General features: G+C 40.5%; 1 protein-coding gene across 5 annotated transcripts in view; it reads right to left on the bottom strand.

Moving 5' to 3' along the window:
• The window catches only part of wnk1b (WNK lysine deficient protein kinase 1b), a 78,079-nt gene that overhangs the window by 17,352 nt on the left and 41,045 nt on the right, over nt 1-19,682 (bottom strand). For 3 of the 5 annotated variants that reach the window (XM_053414573.1, XM_053414575.1, XM_053414576.1), the window contains exons 4-16: nt 18,973-19,193; nt 17,079-17,236; nt 13,834-13,922; nt 13,149-13,288; nt 12,927-13,006; nt 12,450-12,767; nt 12,079-12,148; nt 11,508-11,701; nt 4,440-4,532; nt 3,524-3,592; nt 586-656; nt 309-459; nt 6-122 (exon numbers count right to left, since the gene is read on the bottom strand). In XM_053414573.1, the coding sequence (XP_053270548.1) occupies nt 6-122; nt 309-459; nt 586-656; nt 3,524-3,592; nt 4,440-4,532; nt 11,508-11,701; nt 12,079-12,148; nt 12,450-12,767; nt 12,927-13,006; nt 13,149-13,288; nt 13,834-13,922; nt 17,079-17,236; nt 18,973-19,193 (1,771 nt within the window). Of the gene's footprint in view, nt 1-5; nt 123-308; nt 460-585; nt 657-1,473; nt 1,717-3,523; nt 3,593-4,439; nt 4,533-6,590; nt 8,013-11,507; nt 11,702-12,078; nt 12,149-12,449; nt 12,768-12,926; nt 13,007-13,148; nt 13,289-13,833; nt 13,923-17,078; nt 17,237-18,972; nt 19,194-19,682 lie in introns of all 5 variants that reach the window. The other 2 variants (XM_053414577.1, XM_053414574.1) reach the window with 2 other exon arrangements.

Raw genomic sequence — 19,682 nt, 5'->3', positions numbered from 1 at the left:
TGTACCATGATCTGAGCGATCTCCTCAGGATTGTCACCATCCAGGTCAAACCTGAACGTCACCATCTTCCTGTTGTGAGTCTCCAGCTGACACTCTGCTACCCTGTCTCCTCGGCTGGAGATCTACACACACAAGAGAGAGAGAAAGATAAAGTTAAAAGGAGGCAAAATAAAAAAGATGAGTGTGTCAGATGTTTTCATTACTTTTATTGCAGCTCATAACACCCAATACAGCGTCAGTGGGTAGAGTGCAGACGAGGATTTATTGTTTAATTATGACTTTGTATGATTTATGGGATGTGCTATTACATTGAGAACATTGAGCTTCGCCTTGGAGATCTTCTCGTGGCGTGATCGACTTCGCACAGAGCGTCTCTGATGTCGCTTGGTGGAGCGCCCTTCGTGACGACCTCCTCCCCCCTCGTTGCCATCACTCAGACCTGACGTTTCCGAGTGGCCACTGATGTATGAAGGAGAGATGGGAGCCAAAAAGACATAATCAAAAGTGATGAAGAATTAGATGTTGTTTGAGGACTCTAGGTTCAGTGACTGTGCGTGAGAGAATGTTTATGTGTGCATGTATTACCTCTCTATAGATGAGAGAACTTGAGGTGGCTGCAGCTGGGACTGGGACAGTTCTGAAGACTGAGAGACGGACTGAAACACACAGACACGTGAAAATGCACATAGATACTCACTCAGTATTATCCCCAACACAACCATTAACGGTACGGACATTTTGAAGAAAGTATGAAATATAAGAACACTGTGACAAAAGGTAGAGAGAAAACTAAGCAGATTGCAAGCAATGCTTTCATGAATTTAGAGGGAAAATAGTTCAACTGAATTGAAATATGCAGGTTGGATATGGGACAAAGAGCTGGGTCAAACGACAACTAAAACTAGAGCATGGGACAAAAGTAGCAGAGCAAGAAATGATAATAAAAGATTGAATAAATGGGATTTTGTCTACTAGATGTTTAGAATATCTATAATAACCCATGCATCCTCATAGTTAAACTCTCTGCAGACACTGACCGACTGATTCTATTCAACAGAGTTTCACTGCCGAATAAATCTGTGTTGCTACACTCAAACCAAAACCCCCAAGCTATTCAACACAAAACACCAAACTGATTACTCTGAGTAATGCACAGTAAACCACAGACTAAAGACTTAAATTACCGTTCTAACAATCCCTCAAATTAATGTACAATAAGTACAACTTAGACAATACACATTTAACAAGTAGGAGCAAATATTGATCACAACAAAACTGGACAAAACTATAAACACATATATAAATCCAAACTACTGAGGTGCTCATTTTATAAACTCACAGCTCAATAATCCAAAGCTCTGGTTTCAAAAAGTTTGCTGTCCACTGCTCTAACAAATGATTTCACACAAACGTGAAAACACTGAACAGGGACATGACATCCACGTGGTGGTTTTGACCATCTATAACCAGTACCTGGGGAGGGACTTCCATGGGAGTGTCAGGTGGGGCGGTGACTACGCTGATGATTGGCACCATGGTGGCCAATAGTTGAGGCACAGGAGGAGGAGGAGGAGGGGAAACAATAGGAGGCACCACCCCAACAGAGAGGGGCAGAGGAGAAGGTGGGGAAGCCACAACCGCTGACGGCATGGTAATAGGAAGGGATGGCGAAGGAGAAGGGTGCGTCACAGCAGAGGTAGACGGAGTTACACTGGGCTGAGAAGAGGCGCGAGGGCAAGAAAGAGGAGGAGAAAGAGGCAGAGAGGAAAATTAAGGGGGGAAGAAGAAAGCCATGAGGCAAGAGGTTGGGTAAAAATTGAGAAAAGGAAATTCGCAAAGTCACAGGAGGGATGAGAGAGGAGGTAAACCCGTCATGTGGTCAGCTGTATACAGACCGACTGGCAAACTACAGCCGGTCACTGTGGTGATGGTGCAGTGAGTGGAGGATGGTCCTTACTTCAACTGTTTCATCTAAAATACGCTAATTAAATATGAATGTACCTTGGAACCGAGGAGATAAAAGATCAGTGAGCCTGCAAGTCTTCATTATCTCCATAATAAATCTCTTTATAATCGAGAGAGGTATGATCCATCCATATTTCACTGACCCATCACTGACTCTTTCAATTCTGAGACCCTCAACAAGCTTTTTATAAACACAAAAGGATTATGTCTATTCATGACAAAAATCTCAAGCTCTTCAATCAAACAACTATGTGACATAAAAACCAGGTGCAACATACAACACTTGAAGACCATGCAACCACAAAACAACATTTCCACAGACCAGGTTTGGTGTACAGAGTTTTAACGGTGCTGCAGGACCAAGAACAATTCTTGGTGTTGTGCAGATGAGCAACGATCTTTGATAACGTATCACAAATCAAGACACAGCTAAAAGAAATATTCTCAAATGTCTCTTACCACTGAGACTTTACAATGTGATTCAAAGACGTACGCTCAGGATCGATTTAGTTATCCATCTTCCGGGGGAAAGAATCTTAGGGACGATAACAGTATTTAATTTCTTCAGTACTACACCATACAGAATAGTGTGTCTTGTGTGTTGGGTCAGAGCACCATACACACAAGCCTCATCTATTACCATTGTCTCTTATGTTAATTAATTGTATATGGATCCATGCTTTTAATTGGGTAATTGGTAAAAACATCTGGGGTGAATAAAGGAAAGAAATAAGGAATCAACCAGCTTATCAATGTTCTGTTTACCGACTGAATCACATTCAACACATGCTCAAACTGATGCACACACACACACACACTAACACACAGGGACAGAGACACACTGGCACCTACTGTACATCAACACATACTGTATCATACATAATGGTACCTTCACCAGAGCCAGCTTAGCAGCTTGGTACAAAAAGTAAAGATGTTCTATACTGGGTGATGGACTGAGGTCACACAACTGAACACACGTACACACACATACACCATCCATTTTGTGCATTAAATCACAAACACAAACATATATACATACAGACGGAGAACACAAATAAAAACAAACCCGGGGACAAACAGGCATCATGCCGGAGAGTGAGCCAGAGGATGGAAAGAAAAATAGCAGAAGCAAGTTGAGTCAATGAAAGAGCAAAGTTCAAAAAACCAATTCAGGCTGCGCAAAAACATACAGTAATTACATTTAGACAAAGAATCTGAGCAACACGATGTTTGAATTTCTCTTCCAGTTGTTTACTGGCAACAGGACTAAACATCATCAAATCTTAACAGATGAAACAGATGCTTGATTGATGTGCTCAGTGTGTTGATCACATGTGAGACATTTCTATCATTGCTGTTTTTCATTCCATTTCCACAATGGATCTGTTTATCTAAATGCATCTGTAAATGTGTAATTAGTAACTTCAACTTAGAAATGTACATAACCTGTCAGTTTATAAGTATGTAAATAGAGATTTTTGTCAGCTTTACCGCATTAGCAATGTGCTTATTGTGTATTGTTCCTCTGTATATATTGACATTAAAAGTGTTGCTGTACCTGTGCCTGTTGCAGAGTTGTGTGTGTGGGACTCTGAACTGAAGTACTGCTCTGACTGGATGAAATGACCTGGAGAGAAACACACACACATAATTAGAGAGAAGACAGAGTTTGTGCAAGAGATTGTATGAAAATTATAATTATGTAAATGAAATATAGTACGTAAATGTTCACATTAACATCTGCCTGTGTTTTTTTATGGTGCAATACTACTAGCGCAGTTCCCTAACACGTCCTGCCTATAATAACCTAGATACAAATAAATTCCAGGTTGTGAGAAGTCAAAATAATATGAACGATGTAAGCTGGGAAAATACATTTACTTTCATTCCTTTTAGTTATATTTCATCCACTAAATGATTAATTTCCTGGTTATTTGTTGACCGAGATGACAAAGTGCAAAGAGTATGTGAACAAATTCGAAATGGTGAAAAAATGTTTGGAATGCAGCTCTCACGGAAACATGGGGACCACAATCGTGCTGGCACTGTTGTTTTGGTCGTTTAAAAATAAGGAAAAATTTAACTTTCAATTATTTTCTACAGGGAACATCCGATCCCCGATTAACATCTGGTTTCATGCTCAATCAAATTGGTTTAGTGCAGCAATTATTTCATGGCAGGGGTGTGCGCTGGGGGCACTGTTCTTTAAAAAGACTGTGGTATTACTTCGGGCGAAGTGCCAGCTCTGTGGGAGTAGTTACCTTGAAGCATAGACAACAGCTTCAAAGAGAAAACCGACATATGAGTTAATACTGCATAAGCATAAAACATGAGAGTGGATCTATGTTTGTATTTTATCTTCATGGGGTTTGGACATCAAGGGAAGACATTATGAACGTGTGGAGAGCGATAACGTGAGGAGAAATGGGAAGAGTAGAGAAAAATGTCTCTTGTTGTGTTTCTGTGGGTCTTACTTGTTGGGGTGTCCCAGGGGGCGCTGGCTGGGAGGCGGCCGGGACTATGGGGGGTCCTGGTGAGGGCTGGGGGGTGGGAGTCTGAATCTGCTGCTGAGAAGAATATTAAGAAAAAGAAAGACAGAAAGATGGACAGAGAGGAGGAGATGCAATGTTGCACGATATTATACGATGGGAGATAAAGATGAGAAATCAAGAAAGATTGGAATGAGGGAAAGAGAAGAAAATAAATAATCAGAACATGTCCGCAACTCTGAGATCAAACATTGCGCATGAGTGCAAACACAAGGTACTGATGACGTTTCTTCTCAAGGCATCAGATTTTAGTCTAGATCTTCTTCTTGTGGATGCACACATGTACTACATATGTATATTAATCTATCCAATAACAGCTATATGCACACAGACCTACTGTATGTATATGCTCATATACACAGCTCGTAGTTTAGCATGTACAGGCACTGTACTGGGGTTAGGTAGGGTGTAAGTACACGGTTTTCTTTTACATGCAGGTAAGATCCTAAGTGATTGGCAGTGAGAATAAGTTGCTATTTCACAATCAACGAAGCACAGAGTGGAAGCTAAAACAATGAGACCAAACATTTTAATTGTTTAAGATTTGTCTCCTACTATTTAAATTTACTCAACAATATGCTGTTGGAACTTGGAAAGTTGCGGTAGAATAAATATTTGGCAACATAAGTGCTGTTTGATAGTGTATCTCTAAAGGCAGCAATTCTATTGTCGACTCAACCCTTAGAAGGCTGGAGACAGTTACCCTAAATCAGACATTCTACTACCTACCTAGATACCCAGTCATTCATTTCACAGCACAAAAAGTAAAAAAATAAAATGTATAGAAAGATCAAGAACTCAAGATAAATAACATGAAACAAAAGCAGAGATAATGACAGAAAAAAGAAAAGGCAAGTGATCCTACTTGGTTCAAAGTGACTGTGACACTGATAATATCAGCATTCTAGGGGTTTTAATGAATTTCAAATGCAACCCTGTGCAGGAAGTTGATTTCGAGTCTAAACAGGAAATAACATAATGTGCCAAAATAAATAAGTGACAATTACAACACAACAGAGAGATTCTAAGTTACACAAATGAAAAGGCTCTGGAGGGTTACATTGCCGGTTTCGTCTGAGCCCCCCCGGTTTTGTTGTATGTTTTCTGTGTGTTTGATCATACAAATCAACAAAGTCTCATCACATTATTATACTTCAATGATTATATTACAGTCTTTAAGACTAGTCGATGTGCAGATGTCTACAATACACAGCTATAGGAAATGTTTACCAAGTGGTAGTTCTGATTATCTTTGGATCAAATGGACTTTGGATTTGTACAAGCAAATAATTCAAGTATACCATTCACAACAGTATACTTGGACAAACACACATTTCTCATATACACTCATATATGAACATACAGACAAAATATTACTTACTGATACTGACAAATAAATGAAATACACAACATAAAGACAGAAAGGAGGCAGGGGGCTCAGACTCTTTATAAGCTTGTACAACAGAAAACGTCTCAAGGACTACCTTCTTTATGCTGCTTTAAACTAATCGTCTCCATTGTCTGACGAGAAATCAAATGTTTTCCGTTTTTTTCCCAGATTTGCTCTGGGTCGGTTAATCTTTACTGAAGTAGCTCTGATAAAAGTCATGATCTTGACATACATCATTCTTCTGCTACAAGTAAATGCTGTCAGGGACTAAATAATGTGAGACATGATGAAGGCAGACCCTGAGACTCTCTCTGTGGTGTGTGGGGAGGGGGTTAAAATCACAACCAAAGTCTACGTGGTGACAAATTAGCATCAGCTGGGGCTCCTGGGTTGGTGACGTATACAAAAACAACAGGGATTGGGGTCACAGCCTCTGGGTCAAGTTACTATTATAAATTAGTTTAGCTACTTTTTCTAGAATGATTAATTATAATTCACATTCGACACTGTCAGAGAACTAAGGCAACGTCAATTGAATTCTCGATCTATGATGATAATTATGGCAATTATGATATATCCATAAACTAACAGCTTTTTGCAGATGTTTGGTAAAAAAGCAACAATATAATTTAAACTAGTAATTGACCCAGTGGTTTAGGGGTATGTCTAAGGTCTGAACTTAGTACCAGAGTGGGGTTAGCAGCCTGCATGGCCAGCAATGACTCATGGTAAGTCATATCGGCTTGTGCTGGTACCACCCCTCCGTGTCGGGCCCAGGCACTCTGGATCAGAGACTCCAGATGAGTTGATGATGTTCCCCCAAGTGGGAGCTCGGAGGATGGGGTGGGAGGGAGAAAGCTCTGCATGGAAGGTGGATGTCCCTGGGGATCTACCCCTGATGAATCAAAGAACGTGGTGGAGGTTGAGTGAGGGATTGACTGAGCAGCTGAGGAGTCAAACGAGGCGAGGTGAGGTGGTGGAGGAGGTGACTGGAACTCTCCTGCGTCCGAGGAGGCCAAAGAGTCGCTAGAAGGTTCTGGACTTCTGTCCTTCATGGTTAGGCCCATGTGGTGCAGAAGTAGACTTCCTGGAGGTAAGGGGAGCTCCGGGCTGATGTAAGTGAACAGCTCCTCTCTCACTGGCTGGAGACGGCTGTATGTGCCTGAACCACCTGAGCCAGGAACGGTGTTGTCCTCCAGAGGGAGGTCCATGGAGCCTCTCCGAGCCCGGTAAAGTCTGGATGCCAGGAGGCTTGGGTCTCCAGCAGCAGCTGCAGCAGCAGCAGCTAAATGAAACTCAAAAACACTTCCAGTAGATGGTGTAGCTTCACTCATTACTGGTGGTGTAGAAATAGGGAAGGCAGACATGGATCCATGCTGTGGTGGAGGATAGCAGCCATCAGATGATGAAGAGGAAACAGAGCCACCAGTGGATGCGCTCATTGGAGGTAAGGGAGAAGGCATTGGACTGTGTGTACTCATTCTTTGCATGAGGTGAGGGTGCAAGAAGCCTGGTTGAGGTGGAGGACCGGGATCAAAACCCAAACTAGCAGCAGCAGCCGCTGCCTGCCTCTGCTGATGGTAGCTCAAGTGACCAAGCTGGTGTGTAGTCATTGGGTATCCTCCATATGCCATTGCTTCATAATGGTCCAATAAGGCAGCTTGATTTAGACTTAATCTCCTGACTACTTCCTCATGCTCTGCTCTCATGTCTTTGTAGCCGTACAGACTCGGGTCAGACTGTCCTGGGAGATGCAGTGGCTCCCCCACACCAAGTCTTTGAGCAGCTGCTGCAAAACCAGGGTTCACCATAAAGAGAGAGGGGGTATCTACACCCTCCATTCCCGAAAAGGGATGTAGGCTGCTCCCATAGCGAGCATAAGCGGGCTGGAAGTGGCGGGTATGGGCCTCTAGAATGGATGTGCTCTTGCGTCGCTGGGTGTTGTAGGCCTTTGGAGGCCCAGTGGGTGGAGGAGAGAAGGAAATGGGGCGCTCAGGAATGGAGGGGAAGAAAATAGAAGCAGGGTCAGGATGAGTTGGGAGGAGGACGCTCCCTCCTGCTCCTGTTCCTGTGCTTGTTCCTCCACTGTAGGGGTGTGGCATTGAATGCTGCTGCGATAATGAGATACAATGGGTTTGAGAATGAAACTAAGAGAATGAGAAAGAGAGAACAACAGCAAAGGCCCAAAAGAAAGCAGTAAAAAGATTCAAATAGTTCGGCATAGAGAGCATATCTTCATAAGAAACATGGAGAAAAAGGGACATAAATTCTGCCTCCAAGATAACAACAATGTGGTTGTCACAGGACAGAGAAACACTTAAAAATATAAAAAGATGACATTAAGCAACTTGGTAATGTAAAGATGCAAAGCTCACAGACAGAGAACGCAGAGAAGGGACGGACAAACAGCGATAGCCCACAGGCCGACAGAAGTTGGAGGATTACATGCAAAGACCAGAGACGGTTAATGCTGGCTTGAAGCTCAACATTATCTTAATGCATCGGCACATAAGAAAACTGTCTTTTATCTTAGCTTGTCCCTGCAAAATACGGAATGAAGACTATCTGTAACAACAGGGGAATTGATGATTGAAGGCATGGGTCTACATCTCTGTTTGACGTGGTACAGAGGTAAGTTGCTTCTCTTTTGCTTTTGAGACATTATCTGAAGGAGGGACGTCGTTGCAGATAATTTTTTTTTTTTTAAATAAAAATGTATAATGCTTTTAAGTTTTATTAACTGGGTTATACCAATTATGCCCAACAGGAGGACTGCTGCATGGCATAATGCTTGTGTTTTTTCTGCTGTTCCAAAAAGGCTTAATGTTTCCTGAGTAAGAGCCCCTACACTGAGGTGTTCATAGGACCTTTTTTGCAATGTCCTTTTTATTTATTAGTCAAAAAGGCAATACTAACAAGCACCAACTATAAAAGTATCTTTGTTTGAAGCACCTTCTAGCATCAAAATTATGTACCGATAAATTGTCTTTCTAATGGTGATATATTTTGTAATAATTTAATTTAGAAAATGACAAATGAAATCCTCTTGGCTGTCAAATGACCAGTTTTCCTGATGGCAGATGCACAGGGTTGTGACATTAAGGGTGAAGAAGCTCATTCTGTATTGAATAAAAACACATGGTGGTTTATTAGAGGTGGAGAGAGAGAGAGAGAAAAAATGAATGGGTAGAAAGACGGACTCACAGCAGTATTTGAAAGCTTAGGGCATTTATATACCTACAGGTGCCACTTAAACTGCTTTTAACTCATAACATAATATAGATGAATCTATGACTCATTACAGAAGATATGGCAGATAGATATATAGGATTATTCAGAACAGGGGGGCAAGAAGGCTACACTGGTACAAAACCAGTTCAAGATCCTTTCTGATTATATTTTAACTTGCACTTGTTAGAGTGCAAGCAAAAGCTTCAAACTATATGGTTGTTTACATGTCTTCTGTTTGGATTATATAGTTGTAAAAGGCTGTGACATCAGTATAAGTAACTCAAGCTGTATCCTTGGTCAGTTTGAATAAATAACATACTGGAATAGGACGTTCAATTTGTCAGGGTGCTCTGATTACAGAGACAGTGGGAACTCTTCTAATACAGGCAAAAAGTTGTTTGAGCAGTTTTAGATGTTCTCTAATTTCAGACATCACTGTGGCCCATGCCCTTCATCTTTCTCTCCCTCCCTTCCTCTCTGGTTCTCACCACCACTGTGATTAAGATTTTGAACCTACAGGGGTGGAGAACAGGGCAGGTAGGCTGGACCTCCGCTGCCTGGTCTTAGGCAGAGAGGAAGCAGCGTGAATGGGTAGGACTGTCTCCAGGGCCTTGGAGAGGCGCCCGGCAAATGTGTCCCTCTCAGCAGCGAGAGGCATGCCAGGGGAGGAGGTGATGTAGGAGGACGACGACGAGAGATCTGGAGGAGGGGTGGAAGGCCGCTTTGGAGCATGGGAAGAAAAGGAATAGGAAGAGGGGGGCACGCAAATGGACATGCTACGACTTCGACGACGACGTGTCTGCAGGGCAGAGGCAGGGGTGATGGAGGAGGGAGGGATCAACATGAAAAACAAAAACAAAAATTAAAATACGACGTGAACAGAAAATAACAGTAGAAGAGGAAACATGGATAAAAAACCCAAACATAATCAACTATATGATTGAAAAAAGAGCTTAAGTAAGAAAAAATTAACGAGCGAGATAACAAAATGATCAAAAGAAATAATTCAGTAAGGGAAGATCATTGCACCAGTGACTTTGTAAGAACAAGCAAGCAAACATCGTAATGGATAAAAATCTTCATTGTTAAAATATGTATATAAGACACAATAACACAACAACTTAAAAATTCTCTTTGCAGTAAAGACAAATTAATGATGGAAACAGAACAATGACAAAAGAAACAATATTTAAACTTAAGATCATTTAAAACCAAATAAAGGAACAGAAAAAGATTTTAGTCAGTTTACTGAAAGCTGGTAAGAAATGTCAACTGAGAAGCTTTGTTGCTTCAAAAAAGTGAAAACTAAAAAACAGCCGAAACTATCATTCAGTTTGTAATTGTCCAACAAACACAGTGATCGTCAACCTCGACAAAAAAATCGGTCAGTGTGTTGTCAGTTGCTAATTTTGAACCAAATCTGTAGTCAAAGGTCACTAAATGGAAAATTATAGCTTGAGAAATTGAATTAGAAATGCTCGCTTCTCCTATTAGCAACAACTTGAAGGGGCCTTATGAAAGAGAATTTGGTTGCTAAACGGTTAACAATGGAGGTCAATGGTCACCCAGCAAATATCCCATGGGTGAGTGATGGAATATGGATGAATTCATGGACCATAAGTAGTTGGAGTGTGGGTTGATTTGCATCCAATAAGTATATTTATGCATAAAAAAGGTTTGAAAATATAAAAACAAAAGGAAAATACAACATAACAAATAACAACCATGAAGAAAAGAATAGTAACTGAATAAACAATGAACACAACAATTGGATTTGAACCAACGGTAAAAGGAGGCTTGGGGCTAGGAGAAATAAAGGACTGAGGGAAAGAGATGCAGAACATCTTCAAGGCTAAATAAAGAGTGAATGACAGATGAAATACAACAGTAACTGAGCAGCTGATGTAAATCACTGCTTGACTACCTAAAGTAATAGACTGACTAGCTGAACTGAAACATAACTGTTTGTCTAAATGGCTACAAATATAGAAGACAAACTAACTGCGTGGAGTTTGTTGAATGCATTGTTCTCTCTGCGCAAAGCTGCATCTAAAATGTCTCTTTGGGAAAGAAAATAATAAAATACCTCTTGGTAATCTTCTACTTCGAGTCGGAGGTTATCGTCTCCAGATAAAAAACAGTCTGCAGCATGCTCTCATGTATTTTGTTCAACACCTAACAGCAATTAGAATTCCTAACCCACTCACAAACAGTGCTAATGTCATTCAAGCTCACTCCCACACCAAAACACGATGCAGCACTCACTTCAAACTGATGAGTCACGTTGAGCACATCTGTGACATCATTCATAGATGGGCGCAAATGAAACCAACACATGCATAACATCTAATCTGGATGACATCGGCACTCACCATTGGCTGCGGTGGCTGGGCATAGCCTGGATGTTGCTGCGTGTTGGCAGATGGGGTAAGGGGATAGGGGGTCTGGGGTTGGGAAGGGGGCTGGGAGGAAGGGGGGCCGCTGTAGGACATGGTCAGCTGACCGAGGTGGGGGGAGTCGGAAGAGAAAACAGAGGAACCCTGGCCGCTGTCCATACCTCCTTCAGCTGAGAGATAAACACATGTGGAGATATCAGGAATGAACACTGTTCTCTTGTGCCTTATTATTCTAATACAATCTATAGTGTAATTAAAGTTATCCTCAAGTAATGACCTAAAACTAAATGAATTGCAATTTACAAAATTATATTAACATGGTAATATAATAGCACTGCAGAAGTGACTTTTCGGCTGGTGTGAAAAACTGCATACGTTTTTCAATTTGCTTGTGGAACATGTTTTCATAACTACTGTTAATATGAATAAAACATGTCATATGCATATCAAGTTAAAAAAAGTTTTCATGATGAGCTCTTCACAGACAGAAATGTGCAGAATGCAACCGACTGTATTGACTTTGTCTCCTGTGTGCAGTATGTCTTACATGCGTGTGAGAGGCCGGTCTGCTGATAGTGGAGCTGCTGGTGCGCCACTTCAGTCTCTTCCAACTCGGCCTGCGGACAAACACAAGCTAAGGTTAAACAAAAGACAGACAACTCTCATAGTTATATTACACATGTAAGCATTGATGACCTTCTAATACGAAATACTACAACTTGAATCCGATTCTTGCCAATTTTGGCTTTCAGGGAGAATATGACCCTGTGTATGATTAAATTGGCACATCGAAAGACTTGGTCATTTCTTTCTTTCAAATACAGAAAACCTTAAAAGAACATCCTGAGTATCTCCTGATCCTGGTGCTTTTCCAGCATCTAATCAGTCTCACGAAGGTGAAAAATACTGACAACAAACCTGTGTGTATGAGGTTTTATGTGTTTCTTGTTGCTGCTGCTGAAGTTGCTGCAGTTGTTGTTGTTGTTGCTGTTGCTGTTGTTGTTGCTGCTGCTGTTGCTGTTGCTGCTGTTGTTGTTGTTGTTGTTGTTGCTGCTGCTGTTGCTGTTGTTGCTGCTGCTGCTGTTGCAGATGCTGCTCTGCCTCCTGTCTCCTCTTCTCCTGCTCCTCCCGAACCAGCTTCCTCTGTTCCCTCTTCCTCTGGATCAAAGACACACGGTCCTTAATCGCCTTGGCCATGGTCTTATGGTCACCCTCAGCGACGTAGCCAGACTCAACCTGGATGGGGGTGACGTCAAAGAGATGCTTGTTTAGAAAAAAACTCAATACATCATTGTCTTCAAAATCTCAAACATTTATTCATCCTCTCTTTCTATCCAATAACCACCACCATTCATCCTTCATTCATCATTATATCCTCCCCTTCTTTATTCATACCATTTCCTGGGCCACATCTTCAGGCACATCCTTAATCAGGTCAAAAGAGAACTCGATGGCTTCGTTGTCTTTGTATTTGCCTAAAGATTTAAAATGTAGAAATGAAATAGCATAAAAGAGACAAAAAGCTAAGAAACAGTGCTGCACGTTTGTAAAATTAGAACAAATATATAATAATCATAATATTTCATAATCATAAGATAAAATGGAATCATTCTCTGCCTTTAAGTTTCTTGACGTCTTCTATTCTCAGCCAAAGTTTGATGGCGATCATTTCTCCATCATCCTCTTCTGCCAGTTCAACCCTGACCCCTGTGTCCTCCTGGAAGAACGCATGGTTCAGCAGGATCTTTATGGCATACCTTCAGGAACAAGAGACAACAAAGAGGATCCATGAGGGAACACACAGCAATTTAGATTGACAAGGAGATTGTGTTTAAAAGAAAGCTGTTGAGGGAAAAACAGATTAACCGCTTTATAGTGTTTGATGCAAATTTGAGCAAGACAGGCAACACTTAGTGAACTGATCTCCAACTTTAGAAGCTAACAGGAGAGGCATGGTATTTCATTAATCCTCTGGGAATAACACCATTGTGACAACAATTATTCCAAAAACAGCCTTCCACATACATTTCACATTGTGCCATTTAGTTTGTGGGCCGGGACGTCTTGATAATCACTAATCAGTCACAGGATTTTACTGTTCAGTCTCCTGACCCTTGACATTTGAATGGCACCATAAAGCTTTACTGGGGGAAGTGATGACAGCATAATTCCAACCTTTTCATAAATGTTAGAGAATTGTGGAAAGACTATAGGACCTCCAATAACACCAACTCAGTGGAATATAGCTATATGTCAACAGATCCAAATTTGGCGTTGATAGTTTGTGGTTCATGTGACTCACCTCTCATCCTTGTTTGTTTGGATGCAACCCTCTATAATTTCCTTCACCTCAGGAATGGCTACCTTGTCAAAACTGGCAGGCTTCACCCCCTGCAAAATCACACACAGAGAAAAGAAGAGCAGTGAGAATGAGGAAGCAAATAGAGACACACAATGAAGGGAAGACCCACACACCGACATACCCTACACACATGTGCTCTAGATTCATTGTCCAAATCCTTGAAGGTAATTTTGGTCCAGAAAACAGATAAATGTTATATGTTTGCATGGAGATGTTGTTTTGTCTCTGCATGAAATGCATGATAAAACAACTCTTCAATATAGGAAAATAGAAAACAGAATTCAAAAGTTGTAACAATCCAAAGCAAGGTCCTATTATATAATATTGCTGATCACATTAGACTGTAGTCTGTGAAAAACCCATTGTGATTCAAATGATAGAGATTTAGATAATTTGACTGGCAGATGTCCTAGTTAGTCAAGTAATAGTTTAATCCTCTTGGGAATATAAAATTATTCACAACGTTTTTGGGGAAACAACGAAAACTTCGACTTCGACTTTGCTTTATTAGACTAATAAAGCAAAATTCAAGTCTAAGAAGACACGATTAGAAAATGGCTAGCTTAAAGTGCAAAAAAGTGAATAACTATTTCCAGGGAGCCTCTGTAAGCAAATTACATTTTAGGTAAACCATTCCGAAGCTCAAGAGTTTAACAGAGTGTTTAAAAAAAAATTAAAACCTATAAAACACTCACAAAAATAGGAAAAAATTGAAGTCCAAACTAAAAGAGAAAAAATAGTAACTACAGGTAAACTTTGCTGGGTTATTTTTAAATATTAAAAAGGCTAAACGACATACAGGGTTCATAGACATAAGGTCCTTAAATATAAGGTGAGTAACTTACCTAAGACAGACAAGTGGAGTAGAGAGTTGACTGACAAGACGAAGACTTTGAATTTAGTTTTTGGTTGATTAGTCTGAAGTGGCTGCTTTTCAGACAGATGGACTGATCCATTATCTAAACCTGGGTTATACCAGCAAATGACCACCTCTTTCTGCTCTTTCCTCAAGCCGTCTAACCTTCCTCCTCTACTTTCTTGGCCTCTCCCCTTCAACTGCCCAGTTCATCATGACGCAACAACCCCCCCCCCACCCCACACCTCTCTCTGTCACACACACGCGCACACACACACACGCACAAGGTCCAAACAAAGTTAGGACTGATGGAGGTAGTAATGGTATTAAGTCTGACAGAAGAAGGGGGGATGGAGGAGAGTCAGGGGGAGAGAAGAGGGAGAAAGAAAGCTAGATTTGTAGTTTAACAAGGCTGATTGGAGGTAAGGAATGTTCCAGAGGGAAAAGGACCATGAAGCACGTCAACAACATTGTACGTCAAGGTACAAAGAGGATGAGACTGAGAGATCAAGACGCCAATGTAGATTCAGTTGATGGTAATATGACCAAGAGGACAAGGAAATACCAAGGAATTGTATAAAAGCATAAAAAAAGACTGAAGATTTGACAGAAAAACATCCACAATAACCTCAATCCACGAGCGGTTCATTTAACATGCCAAATTAACAGTTAGCCGTTTAATAGCGTGACAACTCATCTACAATGAACTGGTGCTGCAACATCAGGGGGTTTGTGGGGTTTAACATGGGGACAGGCATAGAGGGGTGGAAGCTGAGTGGATGGATTAAACAGCAGAATGAAAGGAAGCAGGTGACTGTTGCACCCTGAGGGTTGTTACAAGCTTGTGTGTATTTGTGCGTTTTCTGTGGCAATAATAAATACAGACAACTGAATCTGACTGCAAAACAATCTAAGAAACATGTTGCTTCCTTTATATAATGATACTGCTATTAATTTATCAGTTGCATTTACGGAAAAAATAAGCTGTGAATTTAGAGGTTAAGGTCATTAAATCAAGGAAATATGGTTTGATTTGAATAGGTTATGTGTTCATGCAGCTACTGTCTGATTATCATTAACTAAAATACTGCATTTAAAGAAGTGGTAGCTTCTTGAGTTTACTTATATTTAATATTTGTTTAAGTTATTTTTAATATATAGTTGCTTAGGCATAATTTGATTTGAGGATGAAATTCACATCATCCATAAATTATAACAATGGATGTATTTCTGCAGTAGAAGCAGCCAGATATTTAGTGATACTGGAGTTAATACTTGATCCGTCTCAAATGAATGCCTTTGGGGGGGGGCATTTAATCAATGCATTTAATCAAGTATAAACAATGTGTTTTTCTTCTGCACTGTTGCAGCAGAATAACAGTTATGGATACATTGAAGGATAAACAGAGAAAATAGAAAGAAGATTTTTCTAGTAAATTCCAATGGTCCATTAAGAATCGCTGTCAGCATCCACAGAGCTGAACTCCTGTGAGGAAGAGAGGCAGACAGTTCTCATCTGCTTGTGTGTGTGTGTGTGTGTGTATGTGTATATTTGTGTGTGTGTGTGTGTTTTGTTGTTGACCTCGGCAGCACTTAACTTGAAACAGCTCATGATTGCATCTGCTACCCTCTCTGTCTGTGTTTTTCTCTCGGTCTCATTTTTGTGCTCTCACTGTTCCCAGCCAAGTGAAAATGTCACTAAAACGTTACAAAGACTCGAAGGGAATTAGAGATGTCGAACAAAGACCTTTTGTTCATCAATGCAAAGATCTGGTAGAAAAATGGGGACTTATTATAGGTTGTAGTGGAGACCAGACCCTTTCCAGCCATTTAAAACTTCGACAAAAATATGTGATTTCACTTTTTATTTTCATTCATTTTTTGCAGAAAACGTTAATGTGATTCTTCCTACCCTGTGCTAACTTTCAACAAATGTTTTGCTCAAGGCCAAAACAACAGTGTGTGTAGAGGGAACATTAGATTTGGCCTGAAATGACCTGTATGCTCAGTACCCCTCTCTAGTGGTAGAAAGAAACATGTTCTTCTAGTGCTACTGTGATTTCTCTTTTTTCCCTTCGGTTTCATAACAGAGGTGAGCAGTGCTTCTGAACAAGAGAAAGTGTGAGAGCAATCAAATGCAAAAACACTGTCATATGACCCGATCGCCTGCATCTCATGCCAAACTTATTAATATAGTCGGTAAACAAGTATAGGGGGGAGTAGCAGAGAGAGGCGGGCGGAGGAGTGTGTTAGTGACATTAAGGACAAACAAGGCACTTGGATGCACCGAAACTTGGTGTCTCCACTTATTGTGCAGGCGATGACTTACACTAGTGACCCGCCTGTAGATCTGAGCAGCGTTTTGACATTCAGAGTAGGGGTATTCTGACGTAGCCATCTCCAACATACACATCCCGAAGGCGTAGACATCTACTGATTCATCGTACTTCTCCTCGTACATCTCTGGAGCCATAAACTCTGGGGTGCCTGATGAAAAGGAGAAGGAAAAAACATGTCTTCCATTTTAAAGAAAATTTAGATCACTCAGTCATTTATGGGAGCATCAACTGGTGGGTGGACATTTATATTCTTCAGATATCCGTCACTTCTGTCCAGCATCTGGAAGTGAGTGTTGGTGCATACTTTCTGATAGTGCTTGATCAAAGCATCTGTTTAGTTCACATAAAAAAAAGTTTTTACTCAAACACAAAATGCATTGTAGGCTAGTGGTGAGTTGTGAGAGGAAGCTACAATAACAGCTTCATGTTTGTTGCATGCTTATCTTCGATTCCCAAGAATCGTCCAATCATTCCATCTCTTGTTAACTTAGTTAGAGCCTCGGACAGCAGAAAAGACTGAAATTGGATCTCTAAACTTGTTATGTCATAAATCAATAGAGATATTATCGCAAATTTCCTGTTGTAAGCATCACTGTATTTGAGTATTTAATTATATTTAAAATAAAACCGATTTTCTATCTTGTTCAAAAAGTATCTTTAAAAGAATAATGCTTTAATAATGAAAAAATTGACCAAAAGGCTTTTGAGATAGTTATTTTTTACACAAAGAATCAGTGTCTTGGGAAAGATGGTTATACTTACGGGTTGTCACATAATTTGTATGATTAAATCTATGCTTGAGTGTAATGAAGGGCTGAAGGATTTTAAAATTGTGTTTCTTACAATGAGAATTTCTCTTTAGCGAAGAAAGAAATAGAAACATCCGCAAACTGGCTAAACTTGCTCAATAGCGTGTTTATTGAGCAAGTTTAGACAGCTTGTGGCAGTTGCTTCATATTCAGTTGCGTCTGCTCTGCCAAGGTTTGTGAGAAATTTTTGGTGGAAAAAATAACAAACACCAAAGAAACAAAACATCTGTATCAGCTCACTTGCATCCTGAGTGAGTGAGAATTTCTTAACTTAATTTCTCTCTCAGGGAAACAAAAACTGTCATTGCTGCCATTTCATTGCTAGAAATAGTATTAGTATTTAGAGTATTTCTAATGGGACAATGTTTCCGAGGCTTGCGGTAACACAGAAAACAATCCATCCTACTTTCAGTCCCTATGTGTGTATACTTTCTTGCAATTGAAACATTTGACACACTTCACACTTCTAATTTACTCACAAAGAGGTTTAAGAAAAAAAAAAACTGGCTCTGTCATTTCAATAACATATATAAAAATGTTATGATGATTAGAGGACCGAGATCTCAAAAATCATGGCTCTGTTTCTTTGTGAGTCCAAATACTTTTGTGTGTGAGAAAATGTCTATACTGACAGGCAGCCAAGTTAATATATGGAGCCGAACAGACACTCTTTACCTGATGTATGTATTATGTTCAGGGTTTGTGTGCTCAGCCATCACGTCTGCAGACAGTTTAATCCAAGCTCAGTAGCAGACTGTCTGGTGTGTGGTATCACTTTTCAAATACCTGCCGTTTACTTAAACAACCAGAAATGTAAGAGGCAGTAAAGTGAATCTACAGTAGGCGTGTGTAGTGTGTACATAGTCTTTCCGGCTTTGTGTCTATACGTTATATAAGACTATGTTTGTCCTTCGTGCGGTAATCCCAAATAAATCATCAGATTTTTTACTTTATCCACCTTCACAAACCTGAACATGTCATTCCGATATACGGCTTCACATCTAACTACAGAAGTGTGTGTCTGCATACAAGAGATAAATGTGTCTTTAGTGTCCATGCACATGCGTCTTCCTACCTATGACACTCTTGGCGAAAGAGGCCCTCTTTAATGTGGCTAACCCCAGGTCCCCTATCTTCACCGAGCCCGTGGGCCCCGTGATGAAGATGTTGTCACATTTCAGGTCCCTGTGAATGATGGGCGGGGTTCGGGTGTGCAGGAAGTGAAGCCCTTTGAGGATCTGTCTGCACCATGAACGCAGCACCTTGATTTTCATCACCTTGAAACGCTTCAGGTAGCTGCGGGACAAAGACATCACACACAAGACGGCATGTCAGCCAACAAAGTGAGATTAAGTGTAACTAGTGCACCAGCTAAAAACAGGTCAAACTATTTCATGAACTTACACAACATAAAATACCCGGCCTGTTGAGTTTCTCATCAAATGTTATAAATAGCGTGGCATCATTAAATTGCTTTTAGCTTTGTCCTCATTAAAGGACACTGAAAACAAAAACAAGGGTGAAAATGAATAATGCCACAGCGATTGTCAGTTGAAAGGGTGACATGGTGGAAACATGGATAATACTTCTATTAAAGATTAAAGCTTATGAGACCCAAGTGGATTACAGTAATACAATTTCAGATTAAAGAGGTACATTTACATAGACATGAACGTGGACGAACACAGCAAACGACAGAGAGTCATTGACGGACATTTAACAGGACTCTCAGACGCATCTAATCTCATTAAAAATACATCCGATTTAATCTGGACAAACACTTAA

Source organism: Pleuronectes platessa, chromosome 22, assembly GCF_947347685.1.
Source record: "Pleuronectes platessa chromosome 22, fPlePla1.1, whole genome shotgun sequence".
Classification (NCBI taxonomy): Eukaryota; Metazoa; Chordata; class Actinopteri; order Pleuronectiformes; family Pleuronectidae; genus Pleuronectes; species Pleuronectes platessa.
The sequence above is the reverse complement of the archived record's forward strand: the minus strand, read 5'-3'. Positions and strand labels throughout refer to the sequence as shown.